The following is a 23,913-nucleotide window of genomic DNA, read 5'->3' on the forward strand; positions in this document are numbered from 1 at the left end:
CAACCTCAGCTCCACCAGGGAAACTCAAATGTTCTGTTGTTCTAACCACAGGGGGACAGGCTCCTCCCCTTCCACCACCTCTCTGGGGTTTTATACATGTAGTAAATATCTTTCCAGCGAGATAGCACACGTGTCTGGCCACAGGCAGGGCCGGGCCGTGTGCTGCCCTGCACATGTTCCGCGCGGGGGAGTTTGTGTTTACTCAGCACATGGGCATGTCCGTCATTAAGGAAGTATGCGCCACGCAGGAGAGCAGCAGCTGAACACATGGTGTCAGGAAGCTCCCACAGACACTACCAGTCTCTCACTCTCTATCTCTCTCTATCTCTCACTCTCTATCTCTCTCTATCTCTCACTCTCTATCTCTCTCTCTCTCTCTCTCTCTCTCTATCTCACTCTCTATCTCTCTCACTCTCTATCTCTCTCTCTCACTCTCTCTCTCTCTCTCTCTCTCTCACTCTCTATCTCTCTCTCTCTCTCTCTCTCTCACTTTCTATCTCTCTCACTCACTCTCTCTCTCTCACTCACACTCTCTCTCTCTCTGTCACTCTCTCTATCTCTCTGTCACTCTCTCTCTCTCTGTCTCTCTGTCTCTCTCTCTGTCACTCTCTGTCACTCTCTCTCTCTGTCACTCTCTCTCTGTCTCTCTCTCTGTCACTCTCTGTCACTCTCTCTCTCTGTCACTCTCTCTCTCTCTCTCTGTCTCTCTCTCTGTCACTCTCTCTCTCTGTCACTCTCTCTCTCTCTCTGTCACTCTGTCTCTCTCTCTGTCACTCTCTCTCTCTTTCTCCTTTGTCACTCTATCTCTCTCTGTCACTCTCTTTCTGAATCACTCTCTCACTCTCTTTCTCTATATTTCTGTCTCTGATTCTCACACTTTCTCTTTCCCCCTCTTTCTTTCTCTCAGACTCTCATACCCTTACACTCTGTCTGTCTGGCTCGCTCACTCTCCCTTTGTCTCTCTCTGATTCTCTCTGACTCTCTCATTTTGCCTGTCTCCCTCATTTTGTCTCTCTCGCTCTATCTCTCTCTCTCTCTCTCTCTCTCTCTCTCTCTCTCTCTCTCTCTCTCTCTCTCTCTCTCTCTCTCTTGATGGAGCGTGCAGATGGCTGAGTTCCAGCTGTGTATGTTATTATCATGAGTGTCTGGTTAAGCAGAGAGAGAGAGAGAGAACGTACAATGCTAAATTGTGTAGTATAATCTGATTTACATCAGTGCTGGAAATGGTCTGACCTGCATCTGTAATTCTGTACTTCAGATGTTTAGAATAAAATCAGATTCTCTATAAAGAGCGTCCTTGGAATTCGATTGACAAAAATATGATCAACCAATGCAGATCTGTTTGAGTCTAGTAGATCAACTGAATTCTACTAATCTCTCTAGACCCAGAGATTAAATTTTCACATCTAAAAATGTTGTGCTTGTTGTGTACTCAAGCAGAGATCTGATGCTTCGGAGATGTATCTCTCCATGTTTACAATCGTATTCCTCAGTGAGGAAAAACTTCAAACCTCCACTTAACAATTCTGTTTAATTAGCGCTGGAATTTCTCCATATAGATCTATTTTGACATGATCGGGGCCGTTCGGCCCCTGTAACATGTTCTCACCTGCCTGCTACCTGCTGTCCTCGTTACTTCAACGCCTACTGTACATAACCATCTTTATTTGAGTCCGCTTTCAAAGACTTGCATTGCATCATTACAGCTTCCAACAGATTTCCAGGGTTTGTGCTGTACATTGGTCCTATGTTCTCTAAAGTACGAACAAAAGCACTAGTGTTTTGTACTGTGTGTAGTATTATTAATAACTAGCCTGTAAAGATTTAATGTTTTTGTATGTATAATGTAGCAGTTACAGGATGGTTCCCTTTAAATCTCTCGTTACCTTCCCAGGTACAATGACCCACTGAACAGCCAGGCTCGCGTTGATCAGAGTGAGAAGGTAAGTTCCTCTCAGTCACATGAACATGCTTTATGTGCATGAGGCTTCAGAGATGCACTGTATGCATAATACTGTACAGTACTACAAAGCTGCTCTAACATAGATTATTCACTGGGAGGTTTTTGAGTCCTTGAGACAAAAGACTTCTCTTGCTCCAAACTCCATCTCGGAGGAGAGACAGGGAGGGACGGGAATGAGAGAATCAAAAGGCTGGAAATTCACGGCTGAGAATAAATGCTCGCTGTTCCCTGAGGTGATTTGTCTTTGCGCTTCTCTTTCTACAGATGTTAGACCCCTTTTTTAGTAAAGACCTGAGGTTCTTTGGTAGCACTTTGATATCCTGCTCGAATTCAATATGTGAAATAGAAGAGCCACTCCGTGACTTGGAGCACATCGCAGGCTTTGAAGTCTGATCCAATTTTTGCTGCTCACCATTTGATGTTGAAAGGATGAAATGAGGAAAACGTACAGTTTTTGCCAGTAACTCTGCTGAGCATATGTAAGATTAAAAAAGCAAAATCCTTTGGAGGATGTACTTAGAAATGTTAAGCAGATTAATACTTTCCTATAGCTCTTTTATTCAAAGATAAAAATTAAATATGGAAGGAAGTCTGTGTATGCTGTTATTTTCTTCTCTTTCACAATGTTTGGAGGTAGGACTAATAAGGGGACCGATGTGATAACATTAGCACGTGATTAACAAGGCAAACTAATGCTTATGCGCCTGAAAATACATATTTAAAAATCACATGAATATGACCCGTGCGTGACTAAACAAGAGATGGTGGGGCTTGCTTTAGCCTGTGTCGGTTCCCCCTGCCTCCTCTGACTGTCTCTCCTGCCTGTGTTCCCCCTGCCTCCTCTGACTGTCTCTCCTGCCTGTGTTCCCCCTGCCTCCTCTGACTGTCTCTCCTGCCTGCGTCCCCCCTGCCTCCTCTGACTGTCTCTCCTGCCTGTGTTCCCCCTGCCTCCTCTGACTGTCTCTCCTGCCTGCGTTCCCCCTGCCTCCTCTGACTGTCTCTCCTGCCTGCGTTCCCCCTGCCTCCTCTGACTGTCTCTCCTGCCTGCGTTCCCCCCGCCTCCTCTGACTGTCTCTCCTGCCTGCGTTCCCCCCGCCTCCTCTGACTGTCTCTCCTGCCTCTGCCTGCGTTCCCCCCGCCTCCTCTGACTGTCTCTCCTGCCTGCGTTCCCCCCGCCTCCTCTGACTGTCTCTCCTGCCTGCGTTCCCCCCGCCTCCTCTGACTGTCTCTCCTGCCTGTGTTCCCCCTGCCTCCTCTGACTGTCTCTCCTGCCTGTGTTCCCCCTGCCTCCTCTGACTGTCTCTCCTGCCTGCGTTCCCCCTGCCTCCTCTGACTGTCTCTCCTGCCTGCGTTCCCCCTGCCTCCTCTGACTGTCTCTCCTGCCTGCGTTCCCCCCGCCTCCTCTGACTGTCTCTCCTGCCTGCGTTCCCCCCGCCTCCTCTGACTGTCTCTCCTGCCTGCGTTCCCCCTGCCTCCTCTGACTGTCTCTCCTGCCTGCGTTCCCCCTGCCTCCTCTGACTGTCTCTCCTGCCTGCGTTCCCCCTGCCTCCTCTGACTGTCTCTCCTGCCTGCGTTCCCCCCGCCTCCTCTGACTGTCTCTCCTGCCTGCGTTCCCCCCGCCTCCTCTGACTGTCTCTCCTGCCTGCGTTCCCCCCGCCTCCTCTGACTGTCTCTCCTGCCTGTGTTCCCCCCGCCTCCTCTGACTGTCTCTCCTGCCTGTGTTCCCCCTGCCTCCTCTGACTGTCTCTCCTGCCTGCGTTCCCCCTGCCTCCTCTGACTGTCTCTCCTGCCTGTGTCCCCCCTGCCTCCTCTGACTGTCTCTCCTGCCTGTGTTCCCCCTGCCTCCTCTGACTGTCTCTCCTGCCTGCGTCCCCCCTGCCTCCTCTGACTGTCTCTCCTGCCTGCGTTCCCCCCGCCTCCTCTGACTGTCTCTCCTGCCTGCGTTCCCCCCGCCTCCTCTGACTGTCTCTCCTGCCTGCGTTCCCCCTGCCTCCTCTGACTGTCTCTCCTGCCTGCGTTCCCCCTGCCTCCTCTGACTGTCTCTCCTGCCTGTGTTCACGCCTCCTCTTTCAAGGTTGGCCCCGACTGCAGAGACGGACAAGGGAGAGACGACAGCAGGGACAAAGGCTGGGCAGGAGACAGCCTGGCGAAGCCTCGCTGGGAGACGCACAGCCTGAGAGACTCGCAGGGTAAACAAGGTAAAGCTCGGGCGCGGAGCTGGAGGGTGCGGGTAATTACACAGAGAGACAGGAGGAATCCTGCTCTAATGGATAAAGTGCCATTTTGAATACGGGACCCTTTTCAACCTGTCATCCCTACCAATCCTCTCCTGCCTGTCTTTGTTGACTACAAAGGCAGGCAGCATTATGAGCGATCATGCCTGTGGTATTTTAATAACCTGGGTCAGCTCGTCTTAGGCGTTGTCTTGTGCCACCCTGGTCCTTTCAGAAGTGGCACCAGCACTTCAAAGCTCCTCCCCCCCCCACAGCCCTTCACTAAAGATCTCATCAGCGGCTGTAATAGACTCGTGCAGTAACGGTGACAAGAAAAATACACAAACCCTGATTTGTTCAACATATGTTTGGTTTGCCTCCCGCCCCAGGCGATGAATTGCATTAATGCGGGCAGCCTGGGGGGGGGGCAGAGCGGGGGGCAGAGAGGGGCTCTCCGGATCACTGCCGTCCCCCAGCCCAGCGCCAGCCCAGCCCGTGTAGAGGGGCCCGGTCCTTCATTAGTGTTCTTACAGGAGTGTGGGGTACGAGACTGAGGTGGAATAGCGTTTAGCAGCGCGGCCGGGAGATTACGGGGATTAGACATGATAATGTAACACAGACAGGGCTCTGGAGCGGGCCTGGGATTAGTGTCAGCACGCCGCAGCAGGTCTGGGTTAGATAGCGGCTAATTCTGTAATGCTGGATACAGGTGACCCCCACTACCAACCAACACTGGAGCCCCTGGGGGGGGCGGGGGGGCGGGGGGCGGTTTGATGAATGTATAATGTCACTATGAATATGGGGGGTAAATGAAAGGCTTTGGGTTTAATTTTGTTTATGTAAAATAACATGTAATTTGCCCTCTGTTTCAAATGCATAACGAAACTCCTTCATTTAGACTTAAGAATGTGCTGGTGTTATGAGTCTGGAACAGAGTTCATGGGGGGGGGGGGGGGGGGGACTCCTGATGACTCGGTCCATTAATGAGGTCTGAAATCCCCTTCTCTCTCGGGAGAGCAGAGCTTCTTGGCAACATGCTAAATGTTGGAATAAAAAAACCTTCTCCTCCCCATGAGCCACAGGCCTCGCTAATGCTGTACTTGTTTCGTGTGGCGAACACACAGACATTCAGGTATTCACCACCTTCTGTCCACCCTCCCCCATCCACTCCCACCCCTCCCCCACCCCAACCCCCCGTTTATGTTCCGAGCTCTGCTCGCAGCTCCGGTCCTTTACAGGAAACCCTATTTGAATATGTTGGGGGGCCACACTGTCCCAGGCACCCAGGGCACACTTTGATCCCTGCACATCTGAGGGCCCTCTCTTTCCTCCATCCCGAGGTGGAGCGAGTCGTGTGAGCCTGGCCCTGCCAGATGTTTGGAGAGCAGGCCGCCTCCTGTGTCTCATCCTGCTGTCGCCCCTGGTGATCTCCTCGGCTCTGAGGCGGAGGTGGAACCTGGAGTGTCTCAGGACACTGACGGAGAAAGCTGGAAATTAGCCCAGGAAGTGATATCCGCTCTGCGCTCGGCCCTGCCGATGAAGTGGGGAGGGGGGGCGACCACAACAGAAACCTTGTGGCTTGACCCGGAAACACTCCCAGGATTTGATAGACATTAAGTCCTTTCTAAGTAATTTGACTGAGTCCAGCTGTGCGGTGGATCAGGCCAGCCCCCTTTGTGCATGAAACAAAGCGCGACTGAAGGAGCTTACCTCTAGCTGGAGAGATGTCTGTGCGAGGGTACGTTAACACAAGGCTGAGGGGACTATTCTCTAGGTTTAGCCTTCTCCTGCGGTGAAGCCCTTTTGTTGGGGGGTGGGGGGGGGGGGGGGGAGGGCAGCATTAGAGCGCTTCACAGACACTCTCAGATGTCTGAAGTGTCAACCTTTGATTTTTATGTTGACGAAAAAAAGTTGCCAGTGCAACGTGCCGTCATGTAAACAGAACACTTACAGTACATACCTCTCTACCTGTCTTAGCAGCTTGAATATTAATACGAAATAAATATTTCTGAGGATGAGTCGCAGTGGGAGAGAGAGGGAGAGAGAGAGCGAGAGAGAGAGAGAGTCTGTGCCAGCGAGAGGCAGATATGATCAGAGAGCTGCTTCTACACGTCTCAGCGTGGTAAACAGGATGGGCCCGGGGATCAGTCAGAGCTGACTTTATGGTTTATGAAGGCTGAGCTACTTATGTTAACAGGCTTTTTTGAAGATTATAGTTGTGGTAAACATACATGTCAGTCGTGAGGAGAGATAAAGAGGAGTCACAACACGGAGACCAATTACCTCCACGTCTCCAAGGATTGTTAACCTGCTCCTTTGAATAGTGGAGAAGAAAGCAGGAAACTGAAAGGCAACAGCGCCTTTGAGGTTTCCTAATACTGACTTATTGGTTATAGTTCTCCTGTACCTTCAGTGTGTGCTTTTGTTCGAATCAATGCCCATTGATTTTTTTCTTCTCGGCCTGTTCTGCTCATGCTCAGACACTGAGGGGAGAAGGCCAGAGCGAGCGCCATGCTAGGACGAGATGTTACCCGACGTGAGGTGAAGCCCACGTTCGCCTCTCGTTTCCCAGCCGCCCTGACGCAGCAACACGTCCCCCCAGAGCCACCGCCATCAGCTGCCTCACATCTCCGTACATCTGCCAGACAAATGATCCACCCCTCTCCGTGTTCTTCAGACAAACATCCTCCCGCCCTCCGTCCCCCCAGTCCCTTGCTCTCGCTTTCTCTCCCAGCCTCTTGATTTATCTGTCTGTGTGTGCCGCCTCTCATCCTCCATGCCAGGACGCATTCCTGCAGTTTTAGGCAAATTACAGGGGCAACGCCACATCACGGCAGATTTGGAGCAGATAGGACGACTCCCGGCAAGCGGAAGGGGTTACCTCTGTCTGCTCCTACCTACGTAATCCTCTTAATGTCAGCGAGAGCAGCTAACAGGATGTACTTCCAAACGGCTCTTCTTCACCATTTCCCTCTGAATAATCTCCTCAAACGTGAAAATCAAGGTGTAAGATGATGCCGTAACTGAAGTGGCCAGTGTTGTTTGCTAACTTTTGAATGCAGGGAACATTAGAGATGTCCTCAAACCGTTTCACAACTGTCACCCTGTTAATGACTTTGTGATCAGGTCTCGGCCTCTGCAACTTCCCGTCAACTAACATGCATTCCCGCTGGTAGGTCAGACAGATACATCAAACAGATGTTGGACTAAATGATTGACTTCCAGAAGGTTGGAGAGATTTTTCCTCCACACAAAGATGTCTTCGGGAGTCAAAGTACCAAATCCGCCGTCAGTGGAAATGATTGATTTCAGTGTGAAAAATTGGTTGTAAGTAACAACATCCTCTCGTTGCATTAGTGGAAAACAGATGCAGAAACCGCCCTTTGTAGCATAATCTGTAGAAACCTTGTGATTCTCCTAGTGGGCTTTATAATTCAAAGCACATGGGTTACCATTTAACTACGATGTCCCAAATGAAGACATTGGTAATAAATCACAGGAGTCCTGAAAAGTTCTGGAACTCTTCTTGAAGAATTCAACTTGAGCTACAGTATCTATTCAGGGACGTTCTGTTTGCAATAAGTGTGTGCGCATGTGTGTGTGTGTGTGTGTGCGGTAGTTTGCTTGTGTGCACCCCCGTGTGTGTGTTTGCATACGTGTGTGTGAGGGGGTTTCTGAGGGGAAAGAGTGGTCTGGGCTGCACATGCCTCATTTAGACATCAAAGAGCTCTGCTGATGATTTTTCCTTATAATCCATGCCTTTTGGTGCCTCGTTTGCCTCCAACTGAACAAACAAAGCCCAAGTGGTTAAATGTGGTCTGGGAAAAGTCAGGTGATCCGGGCACGTGATCCAGGAAGTAAATCGATACGTCTCGTTAATTTATTCCGCAAAAGAATCCCTTTTAGCAGCTCCTTTTATGTGGTTTCTGACGGAGAGTTCAGATTTTCAGGGGATTTAGAAGTGGTATTTAGAGATGTGTGTTACGAGTCGTCTGCGCCGCTTTGAAAATGAAAGCAACACCTATCTCTAAAAGAACATCCTTTTTATCTCGAGAAGCAAGCAAGCGCGTACAAATATGCAAGTCTCTGCAAACGGCAAACTCTGATCATCCAACTCTGCTGGGGTTTCTTCAGATAGGAGTGAATCAATATTGTATGACTCGCCCTCCTTCTCTATTCTCCTTTGGCCATTATTTCTCCCTGCACCATACTACCCCCCCCCCCTCATCTCCCAGCCCCAGCGAGCCAGTCTGACCTCCTCCCAGGCCTGCCTGAGCCCCTGCCGTGCCAGAAGCTTCTGGCAGCCCCCTGTCCCTGTAACCTATCTGCAGGAGCAGCATTCCTCTGGGGCTGGCCTGGATCAAATGGCAGTGATTTACCAAACAGAGACGGAGATGGGAAAGCCTGACCCCCCCCGTCCCTCTGATCTGCTCGGCGCTTTAATGGCTGCGGTTCGGAGCCTGGATAAACGGGGATGCTGGCTGTGTGGGAGGGTCAGTGAAGTGAAGGGTCTCCTCTCGCCTCACCCCAGCAGGAACCTGCTCCGCTGACATACCCTGCACATCCGTGTACTGTAATGCTCTTAAGAGTCCGCTGGATTTAGGTTGTTCCTGTGTGTCTATCTAACTAAGGACATTGTGATTATGGTTTGGATGTAAATCGACTTGGAACAAGCGCATTTGCATAACTAAGTTAACTAGTTTGCTAGTCTAGAGCAAAACAAATCCTTATTTCATGTACAGTTAGGTCCATAAATATTTGGACATTGACACAATTTTCATAATTTTGGCTCTGTATACCACCACAATGGATTTGAAATGAAACAATCAAGATGTGCTTTAAGTGCAGACTTTCAGCTTTAATTTCAGGGTATTTACATCCAAATCAGGTGAACGGTGTAGGACTTACAATACATTTTATATGTGGCCCCCCCCTTTTTAAGGGACCAAAAGTAATTGGACAATTGGCTGCTCAGCTGTTCCATGGCCAGGTGTATGTTATTCCCTCATGGGAGTTCGTTATTTCATTGACAAGGAGCAGATAAAAGGTCTAGAGTTCATTTCAAGTATGGTGTTTGTGTTTGGAATCTGTTGCTGTCAACTCTCAATATGAAGTCCAAAGAGCTGTCACCATCAGTGAAGCAAGCCATCGTTAGGCTGAAAAATCAAAACAAACCTATCAGAGAGATAGCAAAAACATTAGGTGTGGCCAAATCAACTGTTTGGTACATTCTTAAAAAGAAAGAACGCACTGGTGAGCTCAGCAACACCAAAAGACCCGGAAGACCACGGAAAACAACTGTGGTGGATGACAGAAGAATTCTTTCCCTGGTGAAGAAAAACCCCTTCACAACAGTTGGCCAGATCAAGAACACTCTCCAGGAGGTAGGCGTATCTGTGTCAAAGTCAAAAATTAAGAGAAGACTTCACCAGAGTAAATACAGAGGGTTCACCACAAGATGTAAACCATTGGTGAGTCTCAAAAACAGGAAGACCAGATTAGAGTTTGCCAAAAAACATCTAAAAGACCCTGTACAGTTCTGGAACAACATCCTATGGACAGATGAGACCGAGATCAACTTGTACCAGAATGATGGGAAGAGAAGAGTATGGAGAAGGGAAGGAACTGCTCATGATCCAAAGCATACCACCTCATCAGTGAAGCATGGTGGAGGTAGTGTTATGGCGTGGGCATGTATGGCTGCCAATGGAACTGGTTCCCTTGTATTTATCGATGATGTGACTGCTGACAAAAGCAGTAGGATGAATTCTGAAGTGTTTCTGGCAATATTATCTGCTCAGATTCAGCCAAATGCTTCAGAACTCATAGGACGGCGCTTCACAATGCAGATGGACAATGACCCGAAGCATACTGCGAAAGCAACCAAAGAGTTTTTTAAGGCAAAGAAGTGGAATGTTCTGCAATGGCCAAGTCAATCACCTGACCTAAATCCAATTGAGCATGCATTTCACTTGCTAAAGACAAAACTGAAGGGAAAATGCCCCAAGAACAAGCAGGAACTGAAGACAGTTGCAGTAGAGGCCTGGCAGAGCATCACCAGGGACGAAACCCAGCGTCTGGTGATGTCTATGGGTTCTAGACTTCAGGCTGTCATTGACTGCAAAGGATTTGCAACCAAGTATTAAAAGTGACAATTAGATTTATGATTATGTTAGTTTGTCCAATTATTTTTGGTCCCTTAAAAAGGGGGGGGCCACATATAAAATGTGTTGTAATTCCTACACCGTTCACCTGATTTGGATGTAAATACCCTGAAATTAAAGCTGAAAGTCTGCACTTAAAGCACATCTTGATTGTTTCATTTCTAATCCATTGTGGTGGTATACAGAGCCAAAATGATGAAAATTGTGTCAATGTCCAAATATTTATGGACCTTAACTGTATGTATTTGATAACATATATTTTGTTGGAATGATTAACAGTTCATGCTGCTATTTGGTACAATTAGTATGCGCTATGATTGCATTATGAAACTTTGTTCAAGGCCGTCAGGATTCATTAGAAGTGATTGAGGGCTTTGATGCGGTTTCAGGGGAATTTAGAATTTGCTTATCAAACCCCTTTTCAGACATAATTAGCAGAACAATGTGCCACATACTTTTTTTGAAAAACCTGCGATGCAAAACCTTTGTTGAAATAGGTGATTTATTCGAAATTAGAAGAAAACATTCAGTCGTGTCTAACATATTCCCCCTTTGTTTTGGAGCAATCTGATTATTTCATCAACTGTGGTAGTTTCACATATGTTTGGTATTCAAAGCAGGAGTGGTTTCACCCACAGCCTTCTTGCTCATGGCGGCACACTCCCACCCATGTCGATAATGACTGTTCAGATAAACTACATTTCTCTGTTTGCACATGTGTTTTTGACTGGCTCAACACAATCCCCCACACAGGCTCTCAACAGCAAACGTCACAGTCAAGCACCCTTTCAGTACACACGCATAACTTATAACTTGAAATGACTACATGACAACGTAGAGTACAACTATAACTATACATATTTGCTGTATTTAAATACAGTATGTGCATACACTACAAAACATGTAGTTAACTGACTCCCCAAAGACCGTTATTTTTAAGGATACGAGATTACCTTAAAGGTGCTGCGGGATAATACCTCATATCCCAGATTCAGATGTGGTAAAGGAATCGCAGGATCTTCATGAGCATCTCCAAAGCGCAAATTCACTAAACTTACGCTGGTTTGAATAACATCAAGAAAGCAGAGGGTGAAATGAAGAAGGGGCAAAATGTCTGGGCTTTGATCTATAGGATTGAGATGCGATGAGGTCTGTTCAAAGTGAGTACAAAGTAGTGTTAAGCTGGAAAAAGTAAGTGCAGCTTTAGTCAGGGTTGGGATGCCGAGGTAATGGGAGATGATGAAGGGAGGTCCTGTCTCAACCAAAACCAACAGGAGAAGATGAAACGTTGTCTACCATTAAATATATATACTTCGTTGTAAAGGTGTCTGAATTTTAAAACGCATTTTTGTAACTCATAAATCTCATAAAAACTTAACATTGGATGTACAGTTACAGAATAGATCTGCTATGCCTTGGTAATTGTCTCATGTTTGTTTAATCAAGTGATCGTATAAGAACAGCTCATTACCTAACAGGAAAACCGACTGTGATATATCACACTGTGGTACATTTAGTCATTTTTAGTCATTTTTATTGGTATTATGAATAATAAATACTAACAGTCATGTTGCTTTGAACGTGACGCGGAAACAACATTGAGTTGGCAGTGCTACAGTCATGTGCCCCACGAGCATGGAGCGAGGATGTGTCGATACACTGGTGCTGTAGAGGAGCGTGAGCTTGCTGAGCTTGATGGGACCCAGAACTGCATTATAACATCCCAACCACGTATCTTGGAGGAACTGGATGGACCAGTCGAGAGGCTCCCTGGGTATTTGCGTGGAGTTTAACATTAAGAAGGCTGGGCTATATTCGTGGCCCCTGTCTGAACATGGGAACCCCTTCGATGGGAGCTGCTCTTCTCTGGCTAACAGTAGCGGTAGTTCCACATCTCTAGATTCGCGAGGTCTCCGGTGCCTCTTGTGCCGTTCCTCCTTCCTGTGTTGCTGTCTGAGCGATGACTGGCACTGGGGGTCCTCCACCCCTTGGACGGCACTCACATGTATGCAATCCATCGAAAGCAAATAACTTTGAATTAAACGGTCTACTTAATGGCATATATTAATATTAAAACGTATATATGTGATGTGTGTGCGATCGTTTTTCCGTCCTTTTTCTTCGTGTCTCGGAGGGCTTCGAGCAGGGGAGACGGTTTTGCGGACGGCTGCTGTGATCTTGTCGGTTGTTGTTGTTGTTTATTGTTGTTGCGGGAGGCGCCTGGCGAGCGCCGTGCCTCATGGTGTGTGTGTGTGCTGTGTGTCTGTGTTGCAGGTCCAGAGCTGAAGCTACAGCAGAGAACCCCTCGCCGGAGGCCTCACCAGCCCAAGCTGCTGAACAGCCCCGAAGACAGTCTCTACTACAACCAGCTCAATGTGAGTTCAAAGCGGCGATAAAGGCCTTTGTCTGACTTTGGTTCCAGATGATAATACAATTAAATCTACCTGTGCCAGGGCCTGGAGCCCCACCCCCACTTCTCTGCCTCTTGTCTTGAACATGTGCTTATGCTCTTTATCTGTTGCTTTCATGTCAGGATGTCTGCCTTCACGGTGAATAATTGATGTGGTTTATCAAAGCTGAGCAAGATGCATGCTGCATCAGACTCACTTGAGCCCTTTGATCAAAAAAAATTATGCTGTGACTTCTGATATTATCAGCATCTGCTCGCATTCAACACAAAATCACTTTGAATTAAAAATTAATGACTCTCTGCTCATCTTTTGACTGTGTGCTCTTGGCCCTTTCCTCAGAGAACTCTGGATTACCAGGGGAGCAAGAGGAAGCCGAGGAAACTTGGGTAAATAACTGCTTTCCTACTTCCAGCAACTCTAAACAGAGCAGGCCCTTTGTGGAATTGGAGAATCCAGAAATGGATTTTGTTTTCAAATAATGTAAATGGGAACGCTGAAAATAACAGGCTTTTCATGAGCAATTCCTCTGCGTCATTAAGACGAGGCTCCACATTAAGGCTTTGTCAGCATGTTAATGTTAATTGTCAGAGGTCTGGCTTGTCTTTGTAAGTGATTTCCTGGTTCAGTCTAGGGGGTCAGTATTCAAACAAAGAGGTCGAACCCGTTAATGCTCATCTGCGGTGGATATTACTGCTTTTAAAACATTTATAATAATACATTTATTTTGAGATTACACGTTATTCTCATGACATTAGCATCGTCTTGAAAAACATCCGCCCACCTCAACATTTCCCATCGTTATCCCCCCCCCCCACACACACACACACACACACGTTCTGTCTTCCTCTCTTCCACATCACAGCCAAGTCAAAGTGCTGGACGCGGAGGATGAGTACTACACGTTACTGTCGGTGGTGGAGTCGATCCCTGAGGAAGACTACTCGCCTGGGCTCCCTTCCTCCCTGTCTAGAGGCCCCCTTGTCAGTCAGAGCTGAGCCTTGCTCCTCCATCCCTGTCAACCGGTAAGACTCCAGCAGGACTAGACAGACACTCAAAGAAAATCCTCAGTCCGCAGAGGAAATAGCAGTGGTGTAACCCAAGTGAATAGCGGTGCACATCTTTCATTTCTCCCAAAATGTGTGTTTTGGTTGTACTGAACCTCTTAGTAAAACTCTTGCCACATCTACTCCCTGCACTGGCTCAGTCATGGTTAAGTTTCCTGTCAGAAAATATTTCTCAAGAGAAACTTTCGGTTATCAAAACAGAGAAAAATGCTCAAAAATCAAGACTGTTAAAAGATGGCTTACAGGAAGTTGTTGCACTTGGTTAGGCTGGGTGATATCCCAGCACCTGAATCTCTTCCAACACACTCTGACACTCTTACAGACTCAAAGCCAGACCCTACTTAGAATTTCAACCCTAAGTACAGGAATTGTCTTTTAAGATGTGAAGTATGGGGAACCCAGGGCTGGCAAGTTGATTTGAGGGGGGCTTATTTTCCTTTTTTCCATCTTTTCCTTTTCAATTTGCATATCATTTACTGCATCTTCCTTTGTTGACACCCCAGGGCCTGAGAATAGATTTTGATCTTAATAGGAAGAGTAGGGTGGTATGACTGAGGCCATCCTCCTCGTGCACAGCGGGGGAAACATTAGAGCTCTGCCTCGATAGCTGGCTGGAGTTAGTTCCAGGTTCACTCACATCCTCGTGGGGTTTCAGAAGCCCCCCGGGTAGATAGGAGGCCAAGAAACTAGGGACAGTTAGGGTCACAACTAGGTTGTGTTGGTGGACATTTAGTCCGGACTAAATGTCCACTAACTAGAGTGACCAGTTACTTAAAACGGGAAACCAAAACTATTTTTATTTCATTTGATTGCATTAAGATGACCGTTTTATGCATTCAAGTGTTTTATCCCCCCCCCCCCCCCCCCCCCACACACACACACAGTTCGACATAGCATAAGGAGGAAGTCCAATAGAATTTGCAGAATTGCAAGAAAAATAGACCCGACCATTGGCCACAGTATAATGTGGCTTTCCAGTTAGTTCAAAAGCACTTTCACCTCCGGATGTTCAACCCCAGATTCGGCGGTAATTAGAATACTCGTAGTGCCGGGGATATTTCCTTCCTCTGTAGAGCAATGTGAAATAGGTCACCCTAGCACCCTGTAGTGCGTCTTAAAAGTACACTGAATCAATTAAGTGTGATCATGCTCCCTTGATTATTTTGGCCCTGTTTTACCAGGGAGAGAGAGGAATTTCAAACAGGCTGACTAGTTTGAATAACAAGGTTGGACTGTGGTGACATATGGTGCTGGAGTGGGTGTTTCTCACCCCCTTTTCGTCCCTGCCAAATTACCTCCCTGGCTGATTGCCTGATTTAGCATATTATGAAAGGAGATGGGCCGAGGTGTGAGTGTCGTTAACTGAGCTGCTATATCACGGGCACCTCCACTGTGGTGAGTCTAAACCCTGCTCTTCACTTGGACCTGGTACGAGCACATGGCCTAGTGGAGCTGACGCACCTCTGCAGGTGAACCAGCCAGCAGACTTCCTCTAGGACGGGGAGCCGCACAGACCTGACAATAGTCTACACGAGGCCTGACACCTGCTTTCTTTAATACCTCTTCATAAACCCAGCGCCCTTCTTGTTTTCCCCTCATTAAAACTGACTGCATCTGGACTGGGAGAAGACTCCTTTAATGTGGTTAGACTTTACCACCAATGTTATTTTTGCCATTGGAGCTATTTGCTCCACACACCGTGGTTTTGTTAAAGCTACCATCCATAGCCGGCTGAAACCTTCACATCCAGAGTTCCACCTCAACTTCCTGGTATCTCTCCAGTTCCAGCCCCAGCAGACGATGAATAGACTTGCTTTTTTCGACAGGAGCGTACTTACCTTTTCACCTAATAGTGATGTCTCACTTCAAAGAGGAAACGTGATTAGCCCAACATTGTCCTGCTTCTATATCCTTTCAGTTCAAAGGGAGAGTTTGAATACCAATGTTTCTTGCGCAGTCTTTTCAGATGCACCCTTTGCAGTTTTGCATGCAGTTTGTGTGCTTTTGATATACAGATGTTTAGCTCTGTGAATACAAATTTCGACTGGCACGCCGAAAATGTCTAATAGTGAATACGATAGTATTTATATCTTCAGTAACGGATTAATGGACGACTCTAAAAAGGTGTCTGTTTTGGTGTGTTCTCAGACTTTGCGAGTGCGTTGGGGGGGGGGGTGCTGAGCAGGTGCTTGGAAGTCTCTGCCCGCCTGAACATTATGATACTCTTAGCAAAGCTAATGATTGATGCCAAAGAATCGGACAAGCATGAGCGTCAACCAGATGTCAGATGTGTTGAGAGTTCTGTGCGAAAGAACATTCCCTAAAGACGGCATTAATAAAGGAGAGAGAGAGAGAGAGAGAGAGAGAGAGAGAGAGAGAGAGAGAGAGAGGGAGAGAGGGAAGAGGCATAGAGGAAGGAGGAGATAAAAGACTTGGTTGAGTATGCACATCAAAGGGCTCTTAATGACAAGGGATGCCATTAGGGTTACAGTGGCCTTTGTTTCAGCTCCTCACACCTGCAGTTTGTTGAGGGCATTCTATGCATAGGCGAGTTGTTAAGAATTTGCATGATTATAAAATGCGACAAGGGAATAGAAGCTTTCTAAGAAAGTTCCCTTGCTCTAATGTTGGTAGTGACCAAACGTCTCCCTCGAAATTACAGTTAGGTTTCCCTTTGAAGTGCAGCACAACAGCCATGGCGCTTAAGCACTCACAGAGGCAGAAGGGCCTACAGAGTGTTCTAGATCGCTCAGAACGTTGCCAGGAAGACAGAAACTTCCTTTTCTGTTTCCTATCTTCCGTATCGGGAAATGTGTTTACTTGGAAGTTTTTCGTGTGCCTCTGGTGCTGGAATGGGGTTTGACAAATCAGAGCGTGAAATTGTGATTAGCCTCTCTCGGTGTGTGGAGTGGGCAGGGGTAGTACCAGACCTGGCATGGCCAAAGGTGGAACCTGTTTTGTCTTGCGTCGGCTCTGCTCTCCCAGATGGTGTGACCAGCTGCCTTTGAATAAACGCTGGGTGGGTAACAGTGGGAGAATCACCACAGCCCTGTTTTAGTTCAGGATGCAAAACAGAGAAATCTGTCTCTTTGCCATAGCCAGGAGCTAAAGGAACGTATCACCTAGTGCTTCAGGAAATAACCTTTTAATTAAGGACACAGTCAGATTTAGGGTCTACGTACGGCAAAACTGGTTGGAAATATGGAAAATTGTTCAGGATTTGCGTCGTTCTCTACTGTAGGTTAGGAATATAAAGATATCCTGTGTTATCCTCCAGTCGAACAATTATCGCATCTTATCGTCTGAATATCATCATATCGCATGGACACCCGCACATATGCTGCGAGTCTCAAAGAGGTGCCTTTGTGCCTGACTTCTCACACGCGGTATTATAATGACTTGATCTCCCTATCTGTCTCTGGAGATCACTGCAGGCCTTAACCCTGGGAGTTCTGCTGGGAGGGAGACTTCCTGCCCGGGATCTGAATTACCCCACCCAGGGTGGGCCGGGGGTAGGTGAGGTGCCCTGTTCCTCCACCCCTGACCCCCAGGCCAGCACGCTCACTGCCAAGGCTTTGCTCTTTGCTTTTGAATATGCAGAGATCCCCCACTTCATACGTGGGGGGGCGTATTGGGGGGGTGGTATCGCATTGCAGGGAAAATCTTGAAAATTAGCGAGACCAAAGTTGGAGCTCCTCCGTGTTGGGGGCTGCGAACAATGGCAGCTTTCTGTCAGAGAGCAACTTCAAAGGTCTGCAGAGTGACTGCTCTGAGTTATACTTTGTTGTAGATCACTGAGGAAATTCACAGATGTTTTCTCATACGAGACACCATTATAGCGGCTCAAATACCCAGTAGCCTCAAGCATCTCTCTCTTGCTCTCCCTCTCGCTCTCTCCCTCTCTCTCTCCCTCCATATCTATCTGACTGTTTCTCTCTCCCTCTCTCTCTCTCTCCCTCCATATCTCTCTGACTGTTTCTCTCTCCCTCTCTCTCTCTCCCTCCATATCTCTCTGACTGTTTCTCTCTCCCTCTCTCTGTCTCTCTCTCACGTACACACATCTTTCTCTGTCTCCCCCCCCTCTCTCCCCCATTCTCTCTCATGTCTCTTGTGCGAGACAGATGTGGAACCTGGTTTTCTTTCCAACTGTCCAGAGAATATGAAAAGTTAAAAAGGGGTTCATGTTTTGGCATGGCCTCCAACTCCAGCAAATCTACAATCCTCACTGTCAATTTACCCAATGCTTCAAGAACTCATGCAACTCCACCTGCACTAACTGATATACACTTAAAAGGGAATGATTGTTTTGTCAACTTTAATACTTTGTTACTTTACAGTAATACGTATTATTACGTAAAGGGTGAGGGGGATTTAATTTCAGCCATCAGCTGGCATCATATAGGTAACATAACTTTTATCTTCCTGTTTCAGATTGCCTTCGTTGATCCTGATGTGATCCTCAACCAAATAGGATGTTCATATCTGAGTTGTGCTGTCTACATATGGTTTACCTTATTTATTTATTTTAAGTCGATGTGAAATACCGTCTACGACAGAGACTCTACGGAGAATGTCTGTTCACGTAACAGCATTTCTTTCTTTCTTTGACCAGGTAAAGCTGTTATTAAGGCTAATGATCGATGGTCATCATTCATATCTCTTAAACCCTAATACGTGCACTGTAATACATCTGTAAATAGAATTATTTGCTCATCATAACTGCTGCCTTGTTTCTTTACAGGTGATTTTATATGAATGTTTACAAATCTATATGCATGTCATAGGCTTGTTTACTATGACAGTATTACCGGGAGAATATTATTAGTACTTTTACTGTATGTGCATGTTGGTGTATTCATAGTCCCTACCCTTTCACCTGCTTGTAGCTATCGTTCCATTAACAATCTTTTGTACCATAATCATAAAGAGAGTAAAACTATTAAAGTTTCCCCAAATGTATCTCAACCTTTGTCCTTGCTTGATTATTTGATTATTTTCTTCCTTCCTGTTTTCAGTCCTTCCCCTCCGCCGGCCAGCATAACAGCATCCATACTGATCTGACCTCGCCCCAGAGTCTGGCCATTTCTCTGCCGTTACCCCATCAGTTCATAGGCAGTCTCCAGGGTCTTGCTGACAAGGGGTTCAGCTCTGCCTCCTCTACTGACCCCGCGTGTAAACGAGGCTCACGTACGCTTTGGTCAGCTTGTTTCGTAGCGCCTGGGCTGCGATGCGCCCTGGTCCAGGAGGTGCTCCTCCAGGAGCCGTGGGGGCGGCTCAGCCCAGCACGGCTCCCCCCGCTCCCCCATGACTGTGTGCTGAGCCGTGGGAGCCGACCGAGAACATTAATCCCTTCAAAGGAACAGATCTAATTCGAAATCAGCCGCTCCAAACTAGTTGAGAGGACAGTGATTGTTTCTGCGGGGAAACACGATAAAGATCACTGCGTTGATATAGAAAACTACCAATCCAGTGCTGTGGAAGTTGAGTCAATATCACACGGAAAAAAACTTTTCTGATTATCTTGGAATAAAAAAATCAAATCATGGGGTAACCTAGTTTGTCAAATCTAAACTTTCTGTCACATTATGTCTTTGGCTACGCTCTTCCTGTTTCATATTGCTCTCACATTATAAAACCCACGCAGTGTTTTCCTGTCTCATTATAAGTGTGTGTTTCCCATCACACGAGAGGAGGAGATGAGGCGGGTGAGAGTCTGGTTCTACTTTCCTGAGGACGGCAACTCCTCCCTCTAAGCCGGACCACTGTGGTTCAGGAGGTTTAAGACACAAACATGATAGAGCCGTCAGCCTGGCTTCAGGTTCAGGTGCCACTCCTGGTACCTGGGTCAATGGACACCAACAATAACATGGGGACTGTTTTCTGTTTTTAATTGTTGACAAAGTTGCAGTAATTTACCTGTACTGGACATACATGACAGTGAAAATTGTCAGTCTCAATTTTGGCAAAATAGAAAAAAACTACAAAACCATATTTTGTCATCATTCATACCAATTCATGAAACTAATATGAGCACATTTGTTTTGTTTTTTTCTACTTAATTTGATTACTGTCTGTGAGGGGTTCAAACACATGCAACCTTGTGTCCCTAAAAGACACTAATTATACTTTCAACCGTTTTTCCTTCAACATCAACATGTTATCAACTGTATAACCGCTGCAAATGAATAAGACATGAGACGCGTTTTTTAAGAGCAGAGAACCACTGCTTCAGAGAGACATGAACTTTGTGTTGAGTCACTTGATTTCGTCTTATTCCTCCTCTTGAAATTATCAAACAGCCCGATGCCAGGAGATCTCAAGAGATAACAATGTCACATTGTCACACAGGGTTCTGCTACAAATCCTTAATTACAAAAAGAGGATCGGATGACTACAGCATCCAATACCGGGGTCTCCAGGCGGCGTGGGGTCTTTGATCAAGAAAATCCAATTATTTGTGTATATACATTTCCCACATAGTGATTACTTCATTAATTGTCCCGCCTTTATCTCCTCCCTTCCCATCCCCCCTAATAATCAGCTCTTTTATCCAGACCAACAAACACACCATTGGAGCTTTGTGGATTCAAAGGATTTGCTTTCCCCCCTCAAAGAGCCGCTATTCTTTGATGATTGGGCAGCGGCGAACTTCAAAGTAATAAATCTTATTTCTGACTGGCTGGCGGCCCACCAAAGTCCTTATCAAATTCTAAGAAGTGATCCCTCACTCCTCAGATAGTCCAAGGATATCTCGAGGAGAGGAAGCACTGAGAAGGAAGACTTCACGACGTCAAGACATTTTTCTACGTTTATACATTTTTATCTCAATTAGTCTTTTTTATTTTGATCTGTTTTCGGTAAGAGGGACGTGGAACTTTACCATGGCAGCAGTGGCTGTGCTGAGGACGGAAACTCTCCAGGCTTTTCTTCAGGTTTGTTCTTGAATTGTGTCTCCTTTAGACCATTATCAGTGTAGACTGCTAAATCTAACTTCATTGTATACTGTTTGGAGGACTTTTTGACTCGCTTGAATGCGTTTCTCTATTATGGAGAATGGTTGTGTTACCGACTTTTTCAATAACTTCGTAATAAGTAAAGCTGTTTATAGGACACCGTATATACACTTCATGTTGTATGTATTAAATGTGAATGTTGGGATTTAACACTCGAACAGAGTAGACCATACCCGATATGTTTGTGTGAAATGAACTAAAGCGCAAAATGCGACGCAGACGCAAGAAAGTCTAATGGAGGAACTTGTTTTCAACTATTTGTAGCCTAATGCATGACTTATGAGTTTACAAATAATATTTACAATAACAGTTCAGCTTGTATTCAAAATCATTATTTATTTTGCTCATCCAGGATCGTACTCCGAACTCCTCGCCAGAGAACTGCAAGCACTCTCCACTGGCGCTACTGGCTGCCACTTGTAACAGAATCGGACATCATCACGGATCAAGTCCTGCAGATTTTCTCCAGGTTCCCTATGACGCAACCTTAGGTTCCCCTTCGCGTATTTTCCACCCGTGGAGTAGCGAGGGGAATCATCAAAGCACTTTGTCTAGCAATTCAACTTTCGGACTATCCTCCAAATCCCAGCTCTCAGCGCACATCCAAAGCTCCTTTACTACCCACCACGAGCTCCCTCTTACCCCTCCAGCGGACCCCTCATACCCCTATGACTTTTCCCCGGTGAAGATGTTGCCGTGCTCCATGCAGTCGTTACAGTCAACATGCCCACCCACGTACGTTCCCGCGGTTTCTTACGCAGCGCCAACTTCCATTCCGCCTGCCATGTCAGGTTTCGTTACGGGACATTCTGGCCTTGTGCACCAGCAACAGAGACAGCTGTCCCCAAACCCCGGGGAGGATATTCCGTGGTGGAGTCTTCAGCAGGGGAATCACGTCAGTCACCCGTCATCCCTGGGTCCTCATCGGTTCCAGCTGCAGAGGGGGTTGGTGCTGGGGCATACAGACTTCGCACAGTATCAGACACAGATCGCTGCCCTCCTTCACACCAAATCGCCCCTCGCTACTGCCCGCCGTTGCCGTCGATGCAGGTGCCCGAACTGCCAATCCTCGACCTCGAACGACGAACCCGGGAAGAAGAAGCAACACATTTGCCACATTCCAGGCTGCGGGAAAGTTTACGGTAAAACTTCCCACCTCAAAGCGCACCTCAGGTGGCATTCTGGAGAGCGCCCGTTTGTTTGTAACTGGCTTTTCTGTGGCAAGAGCTTCACCAGGTCGGACGAGCTGCAGAGGCACCTGAGGACCCACACGGGGGAGAAGCGCTTTGTTTGCCCGGACTGTTGTAAGAGGTTCATGAGGAGTGACCATTTGGCAAAACATGTCAAAACTCACCAGAACAAAAAAATTAAGTGTCACGACAAGACGCTTGATCACGTCAAAAGGGAAGACATGAGGAATATGTTGTAGCCCACGTTAGAGCCAGTTCGATAGTATTCACTAGTGCAATAAAAGTCCTATAGTTGAAGTACAAAGTAAGCTACAATATAATTAGTCTATTTTGTTTCCCTTTCGGTTCTTTCCTACGTATTGAAAATTGTCTCTAACATTGCTGGTCTGTGTAGACATTTTTTTGTATATGAAGTCTGTCTCATAAGTTCATTTGGGATTCTAGAAAAAGTAACTTGTACCATGAGCTGGTATTCACTGTAACATATCATATCAAGGAAGGCAAGTGTTTAACTTGTGAATTGATCATGTCTTCGGTGGAAGATTTCACTCTCTTGTACATAATATTTAATAGCTTTTGTTGAATGAAAGTGTCTTGTTTTAGCTCCTAATGGGGTGCTTAGCATGCTCTTAAAAAGATATGCTATTGTTGAAATGACCCAAATACTGTGTGAGAATAAAAAAAAATCTAACATTTTCCCTATGTCAGACCTAGTCTACTTTAATGACCCTGAATGGCAGGCTTTTTTTATATTTTATCATGAGTGAGCGTATGAATTAGGTTCCCCAGTACCTTTCAGAGTGAGGTCACTGATGAGAACTTGAATTCATAGTAGGGTTCTCAGTACATTCTCGAGCGCAGGTCTGTGAGAGGGGATAGTTGAAGTTGTATTACAGTCATACTGGAGTATTTAAAAGTTGCATGTATTAGTTATGTGCATTGAGAAAATGCATCATGGATGCATCCGTTTATATAATTTTGTATATGAAGACATAACTAGCAACTCAACTATTTAGCTTGTGCTCTGCAAGATAGAGGCTGCATGAATGACGATCAATCTAGGATACATTTCTATATAATAATACAATATCTCAAATATCTCAATTGCAGATTATAGTTACTCTTTAGCATTAAAGTAAAGGGATATTTCTTTCCCAATTAATCATCATCACGATTTGACATGGCTATAGTTAATTTCTCCTGTTAAATTTTGGTATTAGGGAGAATATTAGAATTTTGGTTTCATTCCATTCTGGAACGTACTTTTACTACAAACGGATACTTAAATACAATTCTTGCAGTGATGACATGACATTCAGCATTGCACAACCAAGGAAAGTGTTACAGCAACAAAAACAAATCCCATCGCTTGTGATGCATTTGACAAGAGACAGCTCTGTGTTACATAACAAAGTTCCTGAACTGAAACTTCTCTCACAGGCAGGCTGTTTGATCGCCGTGTCTCCATCACGATACGGCCATCTTACTTGTGGATAGGGCCTGGTAGAACCGCTGTAAAGACACACTAAACCTCAAACTGTGTTGTTAAACAATGTTGATCAGCGTAAGACAAAGTAAGAAGATGGAGGCGATAGTGATTCAACTGTGACTTAATGTAGCTTTTACTAGTCTAAAGCCTAAGTTCTGAATCTTTATCATCTATATAGCTATATTTGACCACGCTCAGTGCTCCATCATTGTGGCTTGTCCATGAAGCCGTGGTGTATGTTGGGCTTCAAAGTTGGGCTGAACACAAGTGGAACCTGTTCCCTGCCTGATCACATGACCTTGACTGGCCCTGCCTGATCACATGACCTTGACTGGCCCTGCCTGATCACATGACCTTGACTGGGACTTTATAAAGTTAGAGGGACGAGAACAACATTTGGAAATGT

General features: G+C 46.3%; 3 protein-coding genes across 5 annotated transcripts in view; all 3 read left to right on the plus strand.

Moving 5' to 3' along the window:
• LOC134017042 (myosin-IIIb-like) overlaps nt 1–263 on the plus strand; it is a 30,935-nt gene extending 30,672 nt beyond the window's left edge. The window contains exon 23 of the mRNA XM_062456288.1: nt 145–263. Within this exon, the coding sequence (XP_062312272.1) occupies nt 145–263 (119 nt within the window). The remainder of the gene's footprint in view (nt 1–144) is intronic.
• A 906-nt stretch (nt 264–1,169) lies between these two features.
• On the plus strand, nt 1,170–19,295 carry LOC134017796 (myosin-IIIb-like). 3 transcript variants are annotated; one of them, XR_009929796.1, is made up of 8 exons: nt 1,170–1,649; nt 1,895–1,943; nt 4,038–4,161; nt 12,615–12,715; nt 13,091–13,137; nt 13,614–13,773; nt 18,247–18,427; nt 18,831–19,295. XR_009929796.1 is itself a non-coding variant. In XM_062457826.1 (7 exons), exons 1-6 carry the CDS (start codon nt 1,600–1,602, stop codon nt 13,744–13,746), a joined length of 504 nt encoding a protein of 167 aa, XP_062313810.1. In that variant the 5' UTR covers nt 1,170–1,599; the 3' UTR covers nt 13,747–13,773; nt 18,247–18,780. The 3 variants fall into 3 exon arrangements, 1 of the variants encoding a protein (XP_062313810.1); XR_009929795.1 differs by lacking the exon at nt 18,831–19,295 and adding an exon at nt 18,557–18,780; XM_062457826.1 differs by lacking the exon at nt 18,831–19,295 and having other exon boundaries at nt 18,247–18,780.
• Nucleotides 19,296–20,535: 1,240 nt separating this feature from the next.
• sp5a (Sp5 transcription factor a) lies at nt 20,536–22,708 on the plus strand. The gene is made up of 2 exons (XM_062456171.1): nt 20,536–20,747; nt 21,181–22,708. Exons 1-2 carry the CDS (start codon nt 20,697–20,699, stop codon nt 22,255–22,257), a joined length of 1,128 nt encoding a protein of 375 aa, XP_062312155.1. The 5' UTR covers nt 20,536–20,696; the 3' UTR covers nt 22,258–22,708.
• The last annotated feature ends 1,205 nt before the right edge of the window (nt 22,709–23,913 follow it).

This window comes from Osmerus eperlanus, chromosome 3, assembly GCF_963692335.1.
Source record: "Osmerus eperlanus chromosome 3, fOsmEpe2.1, whole genome shotgun sequence".
NCBI classification, from domain to species: Eukaryota; Metazoa; Chordata; class Actinopteri; order Osmeriformes; family Osmeridae; genus Osmerus; species Osmerus eperlanus.

Bases quoted from the DNA above. Each gene is read 5' to 3' on its own strand.
- LOC134017796 (XM_062457826.1), top strand. From the start codon at position 1,600: ATGTTCTCACCTGCCTGCTACCTGCTGTCCTCGTTACTTCAACGCCTA. The intron at 1,650-1,894 runs GTACATAACCAT...TTACCTTCCCAG, and splicing joins TCGTTACTTCAACGCCTACT to GTACAATGACCCACTGAACA. The intron at 12,716-13,090 runs GTGAGTTCAAAG...CCCTTTCCTCAG, and splicing joins TCTACTACAACCAGCTCAAT to AGAACTCTGGATTACCAGGG.
- sp5a (XM_062456171.1), top strand. From the start codon at position 20,697: ATGGCAGCAGTGGCTGTGCTGAGGACGGAAACTCTCCAGGCTTTTCTT. The intron at 20,748-21,180 runs GTTTGTTCTTGA...TTGCTCATCCAG, and splicing joins CTCTCCAGGCTTTTCTTCAG to GATCGTACTCCGAACTCCTC.